The sequence below is a fragment of the Gigantopelta aegis genome, chromosome 3 (assembly GCF_016097555.1).
Source record: "Gigantopelta aegis isolate Gae_Host chromosome 3, Gae_host_genome, whole genome shotgun sequence".
Classification (NCBI taxonomy): Eukaryota; Metazoa; Mollusca; class Gastropoda; order Neomphalida; family Peltospiridae; genus Gigantopelta; species Gigantopelta aegis.
This window is the reverse complement of record NC_054701.1, coordinates 4,801,000-4,824,388: the sequence shown is the minus strand read 5'-3', so window position 1 is coordinate 4,824,388 and position 23,389 is coordinate 4,801,000. Positions and strand designations below refer to the sequence as shown.

Genomic DNA, 23,389 nt, shown 5'->3' with positions numbered 1-23,389 from the left:
GTACCTGGTCACCAGGCCAAAACTTCTGTTCCTTGGCCTGTTTTTTTCTGTCATACCATGCCTTGGTATACTCATGTCGTCTTGTCAAGTTTTTCTCAACCACACTGGTAACTAGTGCCAGGCGTTCCCTGACCTTAGTAATGTGATCCAACAATGTCTGACCATTTTCAGACTGTCCCGTCATGGCTTCATATACAAGATCCAGAGGTCCACGAACAGGCCATCCATACAAAAGCTCAAATGGTGCAAACCCGGTCTCCTGATGTGGTACCTCTCTGTACGCAAATAATGTATATGGCAACAGAACATCCCAGTCATCACTACCACTCATGGATAACTTTTTCAGCATTGCTTTTAAAGTTCCATTAAAACGTTCAACAACACCATTCGCCTTGGGATTATACGGCGATGTTGTCACACCCTTGACTCCAAGAATCTCATATAACTTCTTCATCAATGTACTTGTGAAGTTCGAGCCTTGGTCCGTCAAGATTACCTCAGGTACACCTGTCCTGCTAAACATTTCAATCAGTTTATCAGCAATCACCTCTGCTTCAATTGACTTCAGAGCAAAGGCCTCTGGATAACGTGTGGCTTCATCTACAATGGTTAAAATAAACTTGTTACCTTTCTTTGTTCTGGCCAGTGGACCGACAATATCCATGGATATTTTTCTGAAAGGTTCAGTGACTTTTGGTACTGTCCGCATTGGCGCGATTTCGCCTGGTTTCTTTTTGGCAAACTTCTGGCAGACGTCGCACGTTTTACAGTGTCCAGCAACCTCTTTGAGTACTCCAGGCCAATAGAACCTTGCCATGATTCTCTGTTTGGTTTTTTCAACACTAAGATGTCCAGCTAGTGGTCTGTCATGAGCCAGTTCTAATATCTTCTTTCTCATAGACTGTGGAACAACTAATTGCTTTCCTTCTTTGGAATTATCTTTGGTTCTCCAGTGACGATAAAGAATTGAGTCTTCCCAGAAGAAAGCACTGGATTCAGATCTTGCTTCTTCTTCTGTCTTCAGAGCAGTTTCTCGAATCTTGTTCAGTGTTTCATCTTCCCGTTGTTGGGTCGCTAATGTCTCAGCATTTGGCAGGATATTCTCATTTATTTCTGATGTTTCAGCCATTTGTTTTTGTACCTGAGGGAATTCAAGTATTTCTTCTGCTTGAGCTTGGGCTCTTGTCACTGCATTAACTTTGGCTTTTCTGTCAATGATATCGATTCCAAGTAAAGCATCTTCAACCAAACCCGGCACACCACCAACCTGTCCATGTCCAGAGTAAAATGGAGTGTCTATCTCCACAACAGCAAGTTTGGCATTGAATGGTTGCCCTACTGCTGTATACAGCACTGTGCTCTGTCCCTCTAGAATGCAGCTTGGGGGAACAAACTTTGCCTTTATTAAAGTTAGTTCACATCCTGTGTCCTTAACAAATGAAATGTTTTTTCCATTCACCTTTCCAGGTAGGTAGATTAGCTTATTTGTCTGGTGATTTTGGATAAAGAAAGTCGCTTGATTTCGGCTGTCACTGTATCGTTTTCTACAGTGGCGTGCCAGATGACCCTGTTTGTGACATATAAAACACTTGATATCTGGTTTTATTTGTCTTGAATGATTCCTTCCATCATGCTGATCTCGGTTTTCTCTGATTGTAGTGTCTGATTCTACGTAATCTTCCGCCGCTTCCACTACACTGCCTGAACCTTTGTTTCTCACAATCCACTGTGCTTGTGCTGGAGGTAACGCTTTTAGAAAGAAAGCTTCACACAGCTGGTCAGTTGGATCTTTATCATCGAGAAACCTCTCCACGTACATCCGTATACGAGAGTTCAATCCCCTGTATGTCTCTTTCCCCTTCCGCTTGATTTGATCAAGCAAAACAAAGTAGTCCGCCGGTCGCCGTCCAAACCTGGTAACCAACGCCCTCTTCAGACCCTTAAAGTCCTGGCTTGATTCGCATGCTACTTCTCGTGCAACACCGGGTAATAAGGTTCTTAGCTGCAGCACTTTAACCTTATCATCCCACCCGGCTTGTTGGGCCACAGCCTCAAACTCGGATAGATATGTTAAAATATCTTCCTTTTCCACATCAAACGGTTGCATTTTCACTTTCATGGACAAACTCGAACATTTTAACTCCTGTGTATCTTTTGATTTCTGTAATTCCACTTCCAAATTTTTAATTTGTTTAGCATTGTCTAATTCAAGTTCTTTTATCCTAAAATTCATTTCTTCCTTCTCTCTTTCTCTTTCCATTCTTAACTTCTCCATTTCCAGTTGAAATTTCATTCGAGCCATTTCTACTTCTTTGTCATGTACTTTCTGTAATTGTTTCTTTGTTAGTTTTTGTTTGTCCATTTCCAAAAGTTCAACCAATTCTTGATCAGCCTGCATTTCTTCAGCACCAACATCTGACATCTTGCACAACGTAGTTCTTAGAATTTAACGGGTGAGTTTTCACTATACAATCCCGGACGAGCCCCCAGTTGTTAATTTCTAAGATCACTACCCATCTGACACCATCAGACAACCAAAGAGACCAAGTGAAAACTGATTTTATTTCTAACTACAGCAATATATAAAACAAGCAAAGAAAAACAGTATGCAAATTAATGTGTGCTGACAAGGTTAGCCCTTCCTCCCTGGTGCCAACAATTAAACATAAACGCTCTTATCTCAGCACTGAGAGAGACACGGGTTTGTTAATTACACACATCCGGACCAGTATCTCCCCTCCCAAGTAGAAACTATTTTATATGGCTTAATTTACCCCCTTGAACTTGAACTACGAATTTAAAGTTAACCCCATATATTCTAACAATGATTAACCCCATATATCCTAACAATTAGTATTAGTATATACGGCGTTGAACAATCTGACACCTGCATATATATAAGTGATTATTTCATGCCATCATCAGGCTCAAATAAATATAACCTGAGATCAGCAACGCATAATAATCTTGTATTGCCAAGACCCAACACTGAATTGTATAAACACTCCTTCAGATATTCCAGTGTTGAAACATGGAATACAATCCCAGATTCTATTAAAAAAAGACAATATAAAAAATTCATAAGTTCAACACTGGCTCTTGAAAATGTTTAGTAAAATCTTTACTCAGAAGTCTGTATCATCAGTGTATGTTTAAATTCTATTTATTTATGATTATATCAAGTTGCGATAACATTTGTTTGTATATGTAAAAAACAATTGTATTAATTATGTATGCATCATGGTTTCGATGCATTTAATGAAGGATAATTATGTTTTTTTTTTTTAATACATTGTTTATTTCATTATATGTAGAGTAATAATTTTTAATGCTTAATAGACAGAAGGCCACAAGGGAGATTAGTGCACTACTATTTGTGTAACCTTCTTTAAATAAAGATTATTATTATTATTATTATTATTGTTATTATTATTGATGGCTCAACATGAACTAATCCAATAATATACGGTTATTATACAATGTTGTTTCAGGGCTAGCTCTGAGTGTGCACGAAGTTTCGCCAAATTATCTATAACACTTAGAAAATAGTAAAAAGTGGGATATTTTCCCAAATAATATCAATTATTACATAAGAATAATTTTGCTATATTAAAATCAAATTTGCCAATTGTTTTAAAAATTCGCAATTGGCAAATTTGTCGAATGCTAGAGCTAGCCCTGCATTTACAATAAGTAATTTTATTGGACAAATTGCGTGCAATGAAAATCTGTATTGGATGAGCCTCTGCCATCTAGTCATATTGTTCGATCATGTGTTACAATGGAAGTAATTTGAATGGAATAGAAATACAATAACATTTCATACTGTAAGTAACATTACATAATAACCTTATGTTATTTAACTGTCTAACTGTTCCAACCGTATATCAATTCTTGAGAGGACTCTAGTGAGTTTAACACATATGTTTTTAGTACATACGCATGAGAGTTAAGATACTAATGATTCTTTACTTCCAAATTATGAGCCTTGATTAATCTGATCATGCAAGTATGTGTAGCTCTAAAATATTATTAAACAAGATTCGGTTTCAATGCTTCATTAAAATCTATTTCCAGGCAGCAGATATTGTGAATGTGTTCAGGTATCTTGCCAGTTTTCCACAAGTTACATCGGCCACATTCAGTAACGCCTGTTCCAACATCATCAACAGTTGCTGGTCACAGCGTGATCTTGAACAGACCAAGAAAACCAGTTTTACAAGAACTCACTTTCTGCAAGCTGAGAAGGACGAGTTAAAGGTTGTGGCCACATCATCACCAGTCACCATTGAGAATGTGTAAGCTGGTCTGTTGATTATTTTAATTTTGTTTGAGACTGAAAGCCACAACCACTGGCTAGTCATCAGTGAGCCATATGGGCTCTCTGGCCTAAACTATGGCATGCAATGAGGAAACCAATGAGCAAGCCACTGATGGTTCTCACTCTGAGAATTTAGCAGGATTTAATGTTTCTGTGAATCTCTGATGTTGGGTTGGAAGCTTAATTAAGATTATGAAATAGACTACCAAAATACACATGTACCTAGATGTTTATGATTCCATTGGCTCATATTAGCTCAGTTGGTAGAGTGACTGAGTTCATAGCTCGAATCTCCTGAGTGGAGGTTAATTGATTTGTTACATTGGTTTCAACAGGATTTGGGACAAGGAGTCGCCTTCAGGATCTCTCCGAGCTATCGTGAAGAAACTGAAAATCAAGAAAGACGAAGAAGAGAAACAATTTATTGAGGTATTCCTGTGGTCATCTGTTTATTTACATGTACAGTCAATTTTTCATGTTTCTTTCTAAACTGTAATTCATAAAATAAGAGAAACTAGTATTGACATTTTGATTATTTTATCAATCATGAAGGAGATGTTAAAAACTCTTTATGAAATTAATGAAGATGAACCTCAGAAATGATTTTCCGTAGTTGTGATTAAAATAATAATAATAATAAATTCTTTATTTAGTGAGAGTAACTCAGTTAAAAAAAAACGCTAATTTTCCCTGAGGCCCTAGGGTACAAACAATACAAATAATACATACATTTATGAACAAATAGAAAATACATACATGGCATAAAATATGTATATGAATGATATTATTTTAACAAATATTGCTTGAGTCTATATTTAAAAACCGCAGCATTTGGCAATGATTGGATAGCTAAAAGGCTACATCCATCAGGTCAAATATTATACAAAGGTGGTCTCATATTTGTATTTGGAAAATAATTAAAAGTCACACAGCCGTGTTTAGAAATTCGGCTTTATCAAAATTACCAAACATGTAGTTAGGTGCCAAATAAGCATAGTTTAAAAAAAATTATATATACATTTCTATTAACTTTTTCAACTTTTATCTACTCTGTCAATAACAGTTTGTAAAGATTTAGAATTTTGTTTAAAATGAAATAACCCTACCTGTGATATTTTGTATACATGTGTAATACATGCTGAGAATGCCATTTAGCAGATGATTAAAAAGAAATTAAAATAGTCTCTCATTGAGAATAATAATCTTTTAGAATCTTTTAGAATTTCATGTGTACATTGTTCTTGTAGATTTGGTCTAAAGACAGGAAACTGAAAACGGTGGATATAAAAGTGCTGGATAAACATGGGGAAATTTATGAAAACGATGGTAAGCAATTGTTGACAGATGAGAATGCCAGTAATAAAATTCTGACCAATCGGAGAGTTTGTACTTGCAGGTTTTAGACAGATACACTTCATTAATTGCTTATTTGTCCAATGATTTTCATTATCTGTAAACCGATGTCAAGAAAAATAAACCTGAATGGGATATTGGTTAATCTGCAATTGTCTGTAGCCTTGACCCCCCCCCCCCCCCCCCACCATATCAGTAGACATGTCATGCTTTTTCATGTCCCACCTATTGTCTGATGACTGCTATATTATAGGTATGCATTGTCATGTCTGTAGGAAATTATATTAAATATAGTATCTAACCAAATGTTGCAATAACCATACATGTACTTTAGACGCCAAATACATATACAGTAAAACCATTAGAGAAGTGTGCAGATATTTAAAAAAGGATTGTGAAAAATGTCTGATTTTATGGGAATTTCAGTTTACCAAGGATCTGGTTTTCAGTTGTTCCACTGCAGCTGCATTTAAAAATGTGCTGACATGTTATTGAAGACACATTAATTTAATTGAAAATAGATTTTCTTGGCCATACACACCTTTAACAAATGGTTACATTGAAACAGGTGAATTTGGCTCTATGGAGTGGTCAGCATCTGAAGGCCACCTTGTGTACATCGCAGAGAAAAAACGACCCAAAACTGAGAGCTTCTTTGAGATAAAGGAAGAAAAGGAAGATGAGTATAAAACAAAGGATGAAGAAAAACCAGTACCAGTAGGTTTTTTATTTTAGGTTTATTTTAAGTTTTTGCATAGATATCAGGAACCATCACGATGTGAAAAGGCATGGCCGTACTCCCAGTACCGATGATCTTCAGTATGCAATTCAATAATTTTGTATGTATTAAGTACACTTAAAGCAGACCTAATAGATAATACCCTCCACCCTCACCTATGATACTTTTTGGAACTGTCCTTGAAGAATGATCAAAGTTAAACATTTTAAATATGGTCCTATTTATGATTACTGAATAGTTTTCACCAGTATTGTTAATTGAGTGCCTGTGTTGCCTTGGTAAGACTGTTAACTTTTTTCTGTAATCCTGCAGAAAACCATTTTCACTTAAATCACAAGGTTCTGAAATGCATGTTGTCAGATCAGCAATCCATTAAAAATATATAAATTTTCTTGGATGAATGCATAAATCATAATAATATTTTATAGTCATATAGCTAGTTTACCTCATTTTCTGTAATATTAATTGTTAAAAAATAGCAGTAAATGCCATTTAGCAATACAATTCAGCTAAACAAAATAATTGATCATTTCAAACATTCTTTGTACTCTTTGTACGTAAAGGGAGATAAGTACATGGTTCATGAGGACTGGGGTGAGCAGCTGGTGGGCAAGTCGGTCCCGGCTGTCTGCATTCTCGACGTGGACAGTGGAACAGTCAGCGTGATGGAGAATGTTCCTGAGGATGTGTCGCCCGGACAGGTGAGACCGGAGTTTGATGTTGTTTACATGAGTTGTAGTTAGCGGATTGGGAAGTAGCAAAAGCATGGGGGTTGTTATTTCATGTAATTTTTCCATTTGTAACACACTTTCTGTATACTAAGTTTGATGATGGACTCGTGTGAGTATATTGGGTTCCCCCATCCCACCCCATTATTTTTATGGAATATCCTGAAAATATACTATCGCATGAAAAATTAAAATCGTCCATCAAAGGAAGAAATTTTTAAAGGCATCACTGAAACTTTAAAAAAAACACCCAGGAGTGAAAAATTGCATACCTCAAACTAATTTTTATTAGAGGGATAGGGTGTTTTGTTTAAACACAGTTGCCATCTTGAATTGATGGCATTCAGGAGCGCAGTCACTCAAAATCAAAAGTATGATCACTTTCATCTTTCCAAATTTCCTAGATCTGTCATTGACTTCATTGTTTTGTCCACAAATGGTATATCAAAGTCTGTGGTATGTGCTATCCTGTCTATGGGATGGTGGATATAAAAGATCCTTTGCTACTAATGGAACAATATAGTGGGTTTCCTTTTTAACTTTATGTGTCAAAATTACCAAATGTAGCCGATGATTTATAAATCAATATGCTCTAGTGGTGTTGTTAAACAAAACAATTTTTAAATTTCATTGTTTTGTTTCTTCCAACAATTACAATGTGTGTTGGTTAAAATATATTTCAATCAGTCTTTAAGATCGTACATTTGTGTAGGCCAAAAGTCTTAAGGCACAATGTTGTAGTTGTTTTTCACAATTTAAATACAGTGTACATGAACATTCATGTCCTTCTATTCAGGCAGTGTGGGGTCCGGATGATGCTGGCATCGTGTTTGTTGGATTAGCACATACACCATTCAGACTGGGTCTAAAGTATTGCTACAACAAGAGGTAAAACTCATTAGTAGAGTTGTCTTTCTTCTTCTTCTTCTCTTTTGTGCTATTTGTTCTCTTTGCCTTTCTTTCTGAAATAGGTGACTAAAGTAAAGAGCACAACAGCATTGAACTGGGGTAGTGTGGAAACTAATCTGAGAACAAAAATATTTACGCCGTTTTCTCCTAAAAAAAAATAATGCAGATACCTGTATTTGTAATTTATATTATGACAATGTTGTAGAATGTTTTAACACATAAACTGAATCAGATAATACATTTATTGTTACTATTATCATTTAATCTTGCAGGAGTGTCGTTTACTACCTTGATATTCAGTCAGCCACATGCAGTAAGTTGTTAAATTAGGTAGATTTATGTGTTTTTAGTGTAACATTTGATCAACATATTTCTTTGAATAATATTGAGCAAATGCTGGTGCAAGGTTTCCTAGGGAGGGGTGCAGAGTTTAAAAAGGGCACTTAAGAGTATTATATATTTATACATTTCTCTTAAAACATCAAGCCAATCAACACATTACATGTTCTCCACTAAATATTTTATTGTATTTGTATGCTACACACTTAATTTTTAGGGTGGAGCATAACCCCCTGTTGAGTAGAATTACGTTTTCTTGAATTTGAGGTATGTGTGTTAGTACTGTTCAACATCTGATCACCAAACGGGAGGACTAGGAGGGACTTTGTTTACTCACCACTGACAGTTAGGGGAAAACGGGAGTGGGGGACTTAGCTTGAATTTGAGGTATGTGTGTTAGTACTGTTCAGCATCTGATCACCAAATGGTAGGACCAGGAGGGACTTTGTTGACTCACCACTGACAGTTAGGGGAAAACGGGGGTGGGGGACTTAATAAGTAAAACACTCACCTGAGTTGTCTTCGGTAGACCCATTCTCTAATTAGTTTTTATCCCAGCCAGTACTCCCTGAATGGTATATCAAATACCATGGTATGAGCTGTCCTGTCTGTGGGAAAGTGCATATAAAACATCTGTTCCTGTTAATAAAAATGTATCAGGTTTTCTCTGATGTCACAATTGTTAAATGTTTGACATCCAACAGCTGATGATTGAACAGTGTGTCCCAGTGGTTTTATTAAGCAAAACAAACTTTAAAATTTCCACCAGGTATGCACAGAGAAAAAATGGCAGTGGACCCTCTAGGCATAAAATAATAATTATGATCCCCCTATGTGATCAATTCTAAAACAGCCCTTAAGTAGAGAAGATATATGGGTGGGTGCATCGGCACAGGGATTTAAATAATACAACTTTCATGGTTTACAATTCAAAATATAAATAAAACTAAATTTTGTAATTTATTTGTAAACATTTCTGTCTTTATTATTATCTCTTCCATCATAATACAGTTATCATTTAAAACTATAAAGTGGCATATTTATGTAGGTTACCATTTTTCTTGAACTCTACTGATTTAACTTTAAACTCTAGACTGAAGTCTTTAATAAAGTCTCATTCATAAAAATATTATGTAGGTGAAGTCTGGAGACTTGTCTTGTGTGTGGTCTTTAATGTATGATAAACTCTTGAGTCTGATCATTATGAACAGTAGTGCACACTATAGATGTTTGTTATTTGTTACAGCTGCGATCAGTGAAGAGAGTGGCCGGGCAGTGCGATCCCCGCGGTTTAGTCATGACCTGTCCAAACTGGTGTACTTAGAAAATCCAGCAGGGGGTGCCCATGGGCAGTGTAGCAGACTCCAGATGGTAGGTGACAAATACGGAAGTTTGATGTTTCTCAGGGGGTGCCCATGGGCAGTGTAGCAGACTCCAGACGGTAGGTGACAAATACAGTAGTAGGATATTTCTCAGGGGGCGTCCATGGACAGTGTAGCAGACTCCAGATGGTAGGTAACAAATACGGAAGTAGGATATTTCTCAGGGGGCGCCCATGGACAGTGTAGCAGACTCCAGATAGTAAGTGACAAATACGGAAGTAGGATATTTCTCAGGGGGCGCCCATGGGCAGTGTAGCAAGACTCCAGATGGTACGTGACAAATACGGAAGTAGGATATTTCTCAGGGGGCGCCCATGGCCAGTGTAGCAGACTCCAGATGGTAGGTGACAAATACGGAAGTAGGATATTTCTCGGGGGGCGCCCATGGGCAGTGTAGCAGACTCCAGATGGTAGGTGACAAATACGGAAGTAGGATATTTCTCGGGGGACGCCCATGGGCAGTGTAGCAGACTCCAGATGGTAGGTGACAAATACGGAAGTAGGATGTTTCTCCTCTCACTAATTAAAACACCTACAGTAATTGCTGTAATTTAAGATGTGTTGAGAAGTCATAAAACAAATATACTTCTGTGAGCTGATAATATTATTCAGTATGGGTGAGAGTTAATCTTTTATTTATATCTTGACCAATGTTTTCATAAATTGCAAATAAAAATGGAAAATGTTTATTGTTTTTATAATAATGTTTCTTTTTACATCAAGCCAACCTTAAATTATTGACAAAACACCTGAAATTATTGACAAAACACCTGAAATTATTGACAAAAGACCTGAAATTATTGACAAAACACCTGAAATTATTGCTGTTATGAATTACTGTTATAAAATGCTTACAAACTGTAACCTAATGATAAGGTTTCTGTGGTGTTTTCAATCCAGTAGAAACATTAGTTTTTTTAAATCTTTTTCAGTATGACTGGAATACAAAGAAAACGGAAACCATCATTGATTTTGTCAATTCAGCCTCAGGTCAGACATTACTAACAGTTGATCGTATATAGCCTACAGATATTTACCCTAGGTTACAGTTATTGTGGGTTGATAATGACATGCATATTAACATACTGTGTATAATGTGTCCATTTATGTGTTTTTCTTCACAGGTTGTAGTTCTCACTTGATGCGCGGTCAGTGTGGGATCGATCCCCATCGGTGAGCCCATTGGGCTATTTCTAGTTCCAGCCAGAGCACCACGACTGGTATATCAAAGGCTGTGGTATGTGCTATCCTGTCTGTGGGAAAGTGCATGTAAAAGATCTCTTGCTGCATTAGGAAAGATGTAATGGGTTTCCTCTAATGACAAGTCAGAATGACCAAATGTTTGACATCCAATAGCCGATGATTGAATAATCAATGTGCTCTAGTGGTGTCGTTAAACAAAACAAACTTCACATGTTGTTTTACTTCTTCTGTTTGTCAAATCCACTGTTGTGTTCTCTCCTTTGAATGCCTTCTCTTTTTGCTTTGCATTTGTACAAAATTTTCAAACAGTGTGCAACATTACATTCCAGTCCTTGTCTTCTATTAATCTTCAGTGTTTTATTTTGTCAATGTTGGTGCAGGCTGGCCAGTTGATGGTTTGAAAACTGATAGAGAAAACCTTAATTGGCAAACAGGCTGTTTCTACTGAACAGCAGTAGGGAATCTTTTTATAGACAGGACACAAGCGTTTGATGTGCCTGTCTGATGTAGCGCACTGGAAACAGTTTGATGAGACCACTGAGGGCAATCACTCCTACAACTGTTGCTGCTGTTAATAACATTCCGCCTCCTCTGACCAACACAGTTTACAGTTTGACTAGTTAATTATTATATATCTTTATATAATTAAAAATAACTGAACTAATGTATTTTTATTAGTCCGTTACCAGTCCAACCGGAGTGGACTATAGATTTTGTCTCCATCTGTCTGTCAATCTGTCCATTCATCCATCCACCCTTCTGTTCCACATATAGTTATCTGTTTGTTTGCAAAGCCTCAAGATATTGAGCTGACATTTTGTGTATAGGATTATCGTGTAGGTACAGATCAAGTTTGACTTGCACAGGAATTTACCCATTTTTGACAGAGTTATGGCCCTTGAACTTTGGAAATATGAACATTTGTTTTTCGGATTATTTTTGTTGGAAGGAAATGTTTTATTTAATGACGCACTCAACACATTTTATGTACGGTTATATGGCGTCAGACATGGTTATGGATCACACATATATTGAGAGAGGAAACCCGCTGTCACCACTTTACTACTGGGCCATGTCCAGCCCATTTTTGTTGGAATGCCTCAAGATACTGAGCTGAAATTTTGTATATAGCTTTATCACTTGTTAACTTAGGAGATATGAAAATTTGTTTGGTCTGGTTATGGCCACATTTTGTTTTAGCAGACTGCAGTATTCTCAAAATGCTTGTTTTATTTGCAGAAGATGAGTTTCCTGGAATATTTACTTTTACTCTGCCTCCGCGTTGCTGGATGTCCGACAATATACATGTGGTTTTTGACACCTGCTGGCGAAGCAAACAGGTCAGATAATAGACAAATCTGACATTTAAAGGATGTTGCCAGCATAACCTTTTAAAACAATAAAAAAGGCCAATAAAACTACACTTTGTTGACTTTTAGATAGGGAGGAGATGGTAAAAATGAGAACTGTTTATGTACATTTGTGAAAATGTTTATACTTGGCAATGGTCCCTTAAAAAAAATAATCTCATAATGTTTGACTTAATGTTTGGTACTGAATGTTTTCAATATTTTAAATCTTTGAAATTAATTATGTGTGAAATTCAGTGTAAAAATATGTATGTGAAACAGACATTAATGTTGATAGACAGTGTTAGAAAATAGGAATGGGCAAGGAATACTTGTACTATATTTCTACTAGCATATAGGAATGGGCAGGGAATACTTGTACTATATTTCTACTAGCATATATACATTAATGTTGATAGACAGTGTTAGAAAATAGGAATGGGCAGGGAATACTTGTACTACATTTCTACTAGCATATATACATTAATGTTGATAGACAGTGTTAGAAAATAGGAATGGGCAGGGAATACTTGTACTACATTTCTACTAGCATATATACATTAATGTTGATAGACAGTGTTAGAAAATAGGAATGGGCAGGGAATACTTGTACTATATTTCTACTACCATATATACATTAATGTTGATAGACAGTGTTAGAAAATAAGAATGGGCAGGGAATACTTGTACTACATTTCTACTACCATATATACATTAATGTTGATAGACAGTGTTAGAAAATAGGAATGGGCAGGGAATACTTGTACTACATTTCTACTACCATATATACATTAATGTTGATAGTGTTAGAAAATAGGAATGGGCAGGGAATACTTGTACTACATTTCTACTACCATATATACATTAATGTTGATAGACAGTGTTAGAAAATAGGAATGGGCAGGGAATACCTGTACTACATTTCTACTAGCATATATACATTAATGTTGATAGACAGTGTTAGAAAATAGGAATGGGCAGGGAATACCTGTACTACATTTCTACTAGCATATATACATTAATGTTGATAGACAGTGTTAGAAAATAGGAATGGGCAGGGAATACCTGTACTACATTTCTACTAGCATATATACATTAATGTTGATAGACGTGTTAGAAAATAGGAATGGGCAGGGAATACTTGTACTACATTTGTACTACCATATATACATTAATGTTGATAGACAGTGTTAGAAAATAGGAATGGGCAGGGAATACCTGTACTACATTTGTACTAGCATATATACATTAATGTTGATAGACAGTGTTAGAAAATAGGAATGGGCAGGGAATACCTGTACTACATTTGTACTAGCATATATACATTAATGTTGATAGACAGTGTTAGAAAATAGGAATGGGCAGGGAATACCTGTACTACATTTGTACTTGCATATATACATTAATGTTGATAGACAGTGTTAGAAAATAGGAATGGGCAGGGAATACCTGTACTACATTTGTACTAGCATATATACATTAATGTTGATAGACAGTGTTAGAAAATAGGAATGGGCAGGGAATACCTGTACTACATTTGTACTAGCATATATACATTAATGTTGATAGACAGTGTTAGAAAATAGGAATGGGCAGGGAATACCTGTACTACATTTGTACTAGCATATATACATTAATGTTGATAGACAGTGTTAGAAAATAGGAATGGGCAGGGAATACCTGTACTACATTTATACTACCATATATACATTAATGTTGATAGACAGTGTTAGAAAATAGGAATGGGCAGGGAATACTTGTACTATATTTATACTACCATATATACATTAATGTTGATAGACAGTGTTAGAAAATAGGAATGGGCAGGGAATACCTGTACTATATTTATACTACCATATATACATTAATGTTGATAGACAGTGTTAGAAAATAGGAATGGGCAGGGAATACTTGTACTATATTTCTACTACCATATATACATTAATGTTGATAGACAGTGTTAGAAAATAGGAATGGGCAGGGAATACTTGTACTATATTTCTACTACCATATATACATTAATGTTGATAGACAGTGTTAGAAAATAGGAATGGGCAGGGAATACCTGTACTACATTTCTACTACCATGATATATACATTAATGTTGATAGACAGTGTTAGAAAATAGGAATGGGCAGGGAATACCTGTACTACATTTCTACTACCATATATACATTAATGTTGATAGACAGTGTTAGAAAATAGGAATGGGCAGGGAATACCTGTACTACATTTCTACTACCATATATACATTAATGTTGATAGACAGTGTTAGAAAATAGGAATGGGCAGGGAATACCTGTACTATATTTGTACTACCATATATACATTAATGTTGATAGACAGTGTTAGAAAATAGGAATGGGCAGGGAATACCTGTACTACATTTCTACTACCACATATACATTAATGTTGATAGACAGTGTTAGAAAATAGGAATGGGCAGGGAATACCTGTACTACATTTGTACTAGCATATATACATTAATGTTGATAGACAGTGTTAGAAAATAGGAATGGGCAGGGAATACCTGTACTACATTTATACTACCATATATACATTAATGTTGATAGACAGTGTTAGAAAATAGGAATGGGCAGGGAATACTTGTACTATATTTATACTACCATATATACATTAATGTTGATAGACAGTGTTAGAAAATAGGAATGGGCAGGGAATACCTGTACTATATTTATACTACCATATATACATTAATGTTGATAGACAGTGTTAGAAAATAGGAATGGGCAGGGAATACTTGTACTATATTTCTACTACCATATATACATTAATGTTGATAGACAGTGTTAGAAAATAGGAATGGGCAGGGAATACTTGTACTATATTTCTACTACCATATATACATTAATGTTGATAGACAGTGTTAGAAAATAGGAATGGGCAGGGAATACCTGTACTACATTTCTACTACCATGATATATACATTAATGTTGATAGACAGTGTTAGAAAATAGGAATGGGCAGGGAATACCTGTACTACATTTCTACTACCATATATACATTAATGTTGATAGACAGTGTTAGAAAATAGGAATGGGCAGGGAATACCTGTACTACATTTCTACTACCATATATACATTAATGTTGATAGACAGTGTTAGAAAATAGGAATGGGCAGGGAATACCTGTACTATATTTGTACTACCATATATACATTAATGTTGATAGACAGTGTTAGAAAATAGGAATGGGCAGGGAATACCTGTACTACATTTCTACTACCACATATACATTAATGTTGATAGACAGTGTTAGAAAATAGGAATGGGCAGGGAATACCTGTACTACATTTCTACTACCATATATACATTAATGTTGATAGACAGTGTTAGAAAATAGGAATGGGCAGGGAATACCTGTACTATATTTGTACTACCATATATACATTAATGTTGATAGACAGTGTTAGAAAATAGGAATGGGCAGGGAATACCTGTACTACATTTCTACTACCACATATACATTAATGTTGATAGACAGTGTTAGAAAATAGGAATGGGCAGGGAATACTTGTACTATATTTCTACTACCATATATATACTACTCAAAAGAATTTAAGGGTCAAAAATTTATAACCAAATAAGTTTCAGAGTGTATTAGATTGATGATGTAAACTACACCAAAAATTTAAGTTATTGTTCCATATTTACAAAAAAACACAAATAAACGTCACTGTATACAAGAAAGTCACATGACATGCTGTCAAAGTTGAAGGTTGTCAAACATGGATTTTACACATTAGAACATTCGTTTAATAGTGTGTGAATCCACCCCTGGCGCGAATACACTCGACACATCATTGCCTCATGCTGTTGATCAGACGTCTGAAGAACTCTTGGGGAATGGCTTGCCACTCTGCCATAAGAAGTTGACCTAGATCATGAAGGTTGGCCGGAGGGGCATGGTTATCCCGAACTCTCCTGCCTAATTCGTCCCAGGCGTGCTCTATTGGGGCCAAGTCAGGCGAATATGCTGACCAATCCATCCTGGCGATACCTTGTTGTCTGAGAAAGTCCGTTACCACCCTGGCGCGGTGGGGTCTGGCATTGTCATCCTGCAGAACTGCCCCGCCGCCAATCTGCTGAAGGCCTGGGAGAACCAACGGCCGGATAATTTCATTCAGATAACGGATTCCATTCAGATTGCCATCCACCACATAGAGGGGGGTCCTGTGATGGATAGAGATGCCGCCCCACACCATGACGCTGTCACCACCGAACCGGTGACGTTGTCTAACGTTAACGCCAGCGAAGCGCTCCCCAGGACGTCTGTAGACACGAACCCGACCGTCGTTGAACTGGAGACTAACCCTGGACTCATCAGTGAACATCACTCGACCCCACTGAACACGTTGCCACCGCAGATGAAGTGTGCACCAGTGACGTCTGGCCGTTCTGTGACGTGGTAGGAGTGGTGGTCGAACAGCCTGGCGACGGCAGCGTAGATTATTGGCTCTCAGACGATTGCGTATGGTTTTATCAGACACTCAAGTTCCAGTCGCAGTCCGCAGATTGTCACATAATCGGTGTGCAGTGGTTGTGCGTTGACGTAGAGCCATATTGGTGATGTAGCGGTCCTCTCTATTTGTAGTGATTCGGGGTCTTCCCGAACGTGGACGATTTCGAACAGAATTCGTTGCTTGGTACTGTTGCCACAGTCGGCCAACGACACTCTGACTGACACCAAGTCTCAGAGCAACATTTCTTTGCGTATTGCCATCCTGAAGCCAAACAATAGCCCTTCCTCGATCTTCGATAGTCAGTTGAAGTCATACCATTGTCGAATTTGGAGTGTGCACCGTACACAAACACAAGCTCCAATTATACGGAAATTCGGCATTGGGAATATGGAATACACGTGCAAAGCGTGCAAATGAAGCGCTTTGTGAAAAAGCAAGTTATGGGCACTTAGCAGACCTTTCGCTTTCGCCCTAATTTACGTGCAAATGTAAGCATGTTTTCACCATTAGAACTAGTCGACAGTGTAAATGACAGTGGATTTTAATTCATTTATGGGTTGCTTAGACCCACTTTCGTCAAAATGGAACAATACCATGCGTGACATTATGGTCTAGCTAATATAATTGACATTCAGAAAATAATGTCGAAAATATCGTCTGACCCTTAAATTCTTTTGAGTAGTATACATTAATGTTGATAGACAGTGTTAGAAAATAGGAATGGGCAGGGAATACTTGTACTACATTTCTACTAGCATATATATATTAATGTTGATAGACAGTGTTAGAAAATAGGAATGGGCAGGGAATACTTGTACTACATTTCTACTAGCATATATACATTAATGTTGATAGACCGTGTTAGAAAATAGGAATGGCAGGGAATACTTGTACTACATTTCTACTACCATATATACATTAATGTTGATAGACAGTGTTAGAAAATAGGAATGGGCAGGGAATACTTGTACTACATTTCTACTAGCATATATACATTAATGTTGATAGACAGTATTAGAAAATAGGAATGGGCAGGGAATACCTGTACTATATTTCTACTACCATATATACATTAATGTTGATAGACAGTGTTAGAAAATAGGAATGGGCAGGGAATACCTGTACTATATTTCTACTACCATATATACATTAATGTTGATAGACAGTGTTAGAAAATAGGAATGGGCAGGGAATACCTGTACTACATTTCTACTACCATATATACATTAATGTTGATAGACAGTGTTAGAAAATAGGAATGGGCAGGGAATACTTGTACTATATTTCTACTAGCATATATACATTTTGGGTGGGACGTAGCCCAGTGGTAAAGCGCTCGCCTGATGCACGGTCAGTCTGGGATTGATCCCTGTTGGTGGGCCCATTGGGTTATTTCTAGTTCCAACCAGTGCACCACGACTGGTATATCAAAGGCCATGGTATATGCTATCCTGTCTGTGGAATGGTGCATATTAAAGATCCCTTGCTACTAATGGAAAAATGTAACTGGTTTTCTCTCTAAGACTATATATGTTAAAATGACCAAATGTTTGACATCCAATAGCCGTGGATTAGTAAATCAATGTGCTCTAGTGGTGTCCTTACACAAAACAACTTTTATTTACATTTTGCATGATGCTATTTTGGGGGTTCTCATAATTTCTTCTATTCTAGGTGGTGGTTGTTGTAAACACACAGACCAAAGAGAAGAAGCAGATCAAAGTTGGTAGGTTTATTTTTGTTATCTGTAACATAATTAAAACAATTTAATTATGAACTTTAAATCTAAATATTATTGCTACTTTCTGGCTAGTGAATTCTTGTACATTTCTTATTATGATGATTTTTCTGATTATATTTGATAATTGATTTACCTTTCAGTGGATGGGGAGGGGGGAGAAATCCATAATCTTCACACACTCCCCACACTCCACCTTCGCTTCCGATGCCTAGGAATAATTAATGTTTGTCCATTTAATAATAATAAAATATCCTTTAAAATTGTTCAATTAAAAAAATAAAATTCTAGATATATTTTATCCTATAAACACACAATTTAATTCTTATAATTTATTTGATTAAAAGAAAAATAACAAAAGCTATTCGAGTGTTCCAAATATGATAATGTAAAAGTATTTCAGAATTCGGGGATTAACATATTTTTATTTTGTTGTAGGTGCTCACAAAGGTTCATCTGCAGTAGCTGACGTCTGTGATAATCGTATCATTGTTGTTTGTTCTGCACCAGACCAGCCAGGCTATCTGGTAAAGCAAGTTTTAACAGTCACACAGCACATTCTGTGCTTTTGTCACGGTTGAAGGAATACGTACTGTTAGAACTAACAGCTGGCTGTCAGTTGATAAATAATAATAAAATAGCATTTTGATAGAGATTGAGCAACAGGTGTTCTGTCTGTGTCATCGGATACAGGTACTAATCACACCACTCACATGACTGGCACAGCTCATAATGCACAAGATTTTCACTTGACCATTTTGTTTTAGGGCTGTTCCAGAATAGATTATAAAGGGAGTGGGGAAGGGTGGGAGGCACTGTTATTATTTTATGCTTGGTGTCTGCCACATATTTCCCCATTTGTTTACATGGTTTAAATCAAATTTAATCTTATGGATAGTAGGTGTATATATTTAATGATTGTCCCTTCTCCTGTGTAATCAGTTTTGAAACATCTGTTAGACATTTTGAATATGATTTAAAACGTAGACTGCTTACTCAATTGTTTTAACCAAATAGTTTTATTTGGCTAGCCTGTATAAAAGTTGGTATGTGATTAATTTAGTTACTCACAGTCGTGTTGTTGTTTGATTGGGTTGGGGTGGCATTGGATGAGGGATGTTGGTATTTGGGGTGGGGGGTGGGGAGTGGGGGGGGTGGGGGTGGTGGAGAGATTCTGCTAGTATATACAGTTTAAAATATATTTTGTAAAAGCTTATATTTTTTTATTTTGTAACATTTTACATTTGTCATTTTACATTCTCTGACAAATTACAAAATGTTTAATAGTTACTCCCAGAGCTGCACCTAGCCTAAGATATCTGGTGTTGGGGGGTGGGGGTGGGGTGGGCTGTTAGGAACATCACAGGCACAGTAATATAGGGTCATCTACAGCTAACCTGGGGAAGGTAACTATACTAGGTCCTGTCCTCGCCATAACTGTATAATATAGGGTCATCTACAGCTAACCTGGGGAAGGTAACTATACTAGGTCCTGTCCTCGCCATAACTGTATAATATAGGGTCATCTACAGCTAACCTGGGGAAGGTAACTATACTAGGTCCTGTCCTCGCCATAACTGTATAATATAGGGTCATCTACAGCTAACCTGGGGAAGGTAACTATACTAGGTCCTGTCCTCGCCATAACTGTATAATATAGGGTCATCTACAGCTAACCTGGGGAAGGTAACTATACTAGGTCCTGTCCTCGCCATAACTGTATAATATAGGGTCATCTACAGCTAACCTGGGGAAGGTAACTATACTAGGTCCTGTCCTCGCCATAACTGTATAATATAGGGTCATCTACAGCTAACCTGGGGAAGGTAACTATACTAGGTCCTGTCCTCGCCATAACTGTATAATATAGGGTCATCTACAGCTAACCTGGGGAAGGTAACTATACTAGGTCCTGTCCTCGCCATAACTGTATAATATAGGGTCATCTACAGCTAACCTGGGGAAGGTAACTATACTAGGTCCTGTCCTCGCCATAACTGTATAATATAGGGTCATCTACAGCTAACCTGGGGAAGGTAACTATACTAGGTCCTGTCCTCGCCATAAGGGTCATCTACAGCTAACCTGGGGAAGGTAACTATACTAGGTCCTGTCCTCGCCATAACTGTATAATATAGGGTCATCTACAGCTAACCTGGGAAGGTAACTATACTAGGTCCTGTCCTCGCCATAAACTATACTAGTAACTATACTAGGTCCTGTCCTCGCCATAACTGTATAATATAGGGTCATCTACAGCTAACCTGGGGAAGGTAACTATACTAGGTCCTGTCCTCGCCATAACTGTATAATATAGGGTCATCTACAGCTAACCTGGGGAAGGTAACTATACTAGGTCCTGTCCTCGCCATAACTGTATAATATAATTTAATTTAATTATAATAATTAAATTTCTTTCATCTATACAATGTAGTACAATTTGACTCTTTGAACAAGGGAGGCGGGATGTAGTCCAGTGGTCAAATGCTCACCTGTTGCGCAGTTGGTCTAGGATCGATCCCTGTCAGTGGGCCTATTGGGCTATTTCTCATCCTAACCAGTGCACCACAACTAGTATATCAAAGGCTGTGGTATGTGCTATCCCATCTGCATATATAGATCCCTTACTACTAATGGAAAAATTTTGCAGATTTCCTTTTAAATCTGTATATCAAAATTACCAAATTGTTTGACATCCCATAGCCGATGATTAATAAATCAATGTGCTCTAGTGGTGTCGTTAAACAAAACAGACAAACTAACTTTGAACAAGGCTTACTTTTTGTTTTTGTATTCATATTTCAATGAAGTAAAATAATGCATTAATCCATGCCTATTCCCTCATCCCACCCTGACTGCACTGCATTGTTTTCTTGATTCATACTTGCATGAACCAAAATATAATTGCAGTAAATTCTTAACGAACTTTGATGTTCCTTGGTTACTTTCAATTTACACATTCTTTGGTTGTTTTGTCTTATTTTAACTCTCTTGTACACACAGATAAAGAGAACTATATTGTTTATTTCAAGATGACTGGTGAGATCTCAGCAGACGGCAGTGTAACAAAATGGCTGCACCTTGATGGTGAGCCGACAACACTTGATGGCTTCACGTGGAAAATAGTGAAACATCAGCCCACTGCAGACAGAGTTCACAAACAATATCGTAAAGTTCACCAAATATGATGTTTTAACTCTTAATATAATTTAACATGAAATGTTTAATAGAGGTTAAACAAAATGCATTTATATTTGCACTCTTAATTTATCATTTGTATTCATCAGGAAATTTATAAATCAAGTATTTTGCATAAATATTTAATTAAAAAGTATTTTGATTTTCACACTTATTATTTATATTTGTCCTTTGTGTTATATTGGAACAAAATATCTTTGCATTATCTCTTTTAAACTTACCACTTTGTACATAATGATTTTAAATTTAAAATGTTGTTCCGCATTTCAGCTAAATTAGACTATGACAGCATTCTGTTTCTACCTGCATCGAGTGATGGTCACAAAGAGTCCAAACCACCTCTCATTGTCTTCCCTCATGGTAAGTTTGCAGCTGTCTGTCACAAAGAGTCCAACCCACCTCTCATTGTCTTCCCTCATGGTAAGTTCGCAGCTGTCTGTCACAAAGAGTCCAAACCACTTCTCATTGTCTTCCCTCGTGGTAAGTTCTCAGCTGTCTGTCACAAAGAGTCCAAACCACCTCTCATTGTCTTCCCTCATGGTAAGTTCACAGCTGTCTCTACCAGATTGTTTAGCATTTAGCATTAACGGCATAACAAATGAATTTGGCAAAAACTCTCTGAATATCAGAATATCATGACAGCAGGATTAAAGGGTTACACACCTGATAATGTAACAGTTGGCTGTGTAACAGAGGTGGTTGCTTGAGAAGATTTATTTATGGTAGGCAAGTCATTTAATTCTGTAAAATACTTGTCCTTTTATGGCAAGATGTTATCTTATATTTCATTGCAAACTTCTAGATTTCTTTTACATTAAATCAATGATTTTTATTGGGGTTGGTGGTAAACCTGTCACATATGTTATATTATTTTATTATATCAAAAATAGGCAAATAGGTTAAATAATAAAGATACAACCGAGACAGCAGCCTTAATGATCTATTCTGAATGGTTAAAAAATTAAAATATACCGAGACTGCAGCTTTAATGATCTAATCTAAATGGCTGTAAAAACAAAACAAACCCGGATATATCAGTTTTACTTATTGCCATTTTAATTGTTTCAGGTGGTCCCCATTCGACCCATGATGCTGAGTTCTACCTGTACTCGGCTGGGTTCACTCTGTGCGGCTATGCTGTGCTAATGGGTATGAACATTCTCAGTATAATGTGATACATGGTCAGCCAAACAGTACTAGAGCATGCCTGCTACTAACTGCAGACAGGCATTTAGTGCTGATTGGTTCCATATGTTCCGGAAAGTGCTTCACAATTGCTTTGTCTATGGCTGTGGAAACTATCAATAGAAGATGACTGTCTAAGGCTGTGGAAACTACCAATAGAAGATAACTGTCTTAAGGCTGCAGGAACTACCAATAGAAGATAACTGTCTAAGGCTGTGGAAACTACCAATAGAAGATAATTGTCTAAGGCTGCAGAAACTACTAACAGAAGATAACTGTCTACGGCTGCGGAAACTACTTACAGAAGATAACTGTCTAAGGCTGCGGAAACTACCAATAGAAGATAACTGTCTAAGGCAGCAGAAACTACTAACAAGATAACTGTCTAAGGCTGCGGAAACTACTAACAAGATAACTGTCTAAGGCTGCGGAAACTACCAATAGAAGATAACTGTCTAAGGC

At 36.8% G+C, this 23,389-nt stretch overlaps 1 protein-coding gene across 1 annotated transcript in view; it reads left to right on the top strand.

Annotated features, from left to right (window-relative positions):
* LOC121367420 (acylamino-acid-releasing enzyme-like) overlaps positions 1–23,389 on the top strand; it is a 40,006-nt gene that overhangs the window by 5,084 nt on the left and 11,533 nt on the right. Inside the window, exons 2-16 of the mRNA XM_041491575.1 lie at positions 4,078–4,298; positions 4,657–4,750; positions 5,569–5,647; positions 6,243–6,391; positions 6,977–7,114; positions 7,938–8,029; positions 8,323–8,363; positions 9,636–9,760; positions 10,704–10,761; positions 12,214–12,314; positions 18,481–18,532; positions 18,983–19,071; positions 21,577–21,712; positions 22,013–22,102; positions 22,811–22,891. Coding sequence (XP_041347509.1) covers positions 4,078–4,298; positions 4,657–4,750; positions 5,569–5,647; positions 6,243–6,391; positions 6,977–7,114; positions 7,938–8,029; positions 8,323–8,363; positions 9,636–9,760; positions 10,704–10,761; positions 12,214–12,314; positions 18,481–18,532; positions 18,983–19,071; positions 21,577–21,712; positions 22,013–22,102; positions 22,811–22,891 — 1,546 coding nt within the window. The remainder of the gene's footprint in view (positions 1–4,077; positions 4,299–4,656; positions 4,751–5,568; positions 5,648–6,242; positions 6,392–6,976; positions 7,115–7,937; positions 8,030–8,322; positions 8,364–9,635; positions 9,761–10,703; positions 10,762–12,213; positions 12,315–18,480; positions 18,533–18,982; positions 19,072–21,576; positions 21,713–22,012; positions 22,103–22,810; positions 22,892–23,389) is intronic.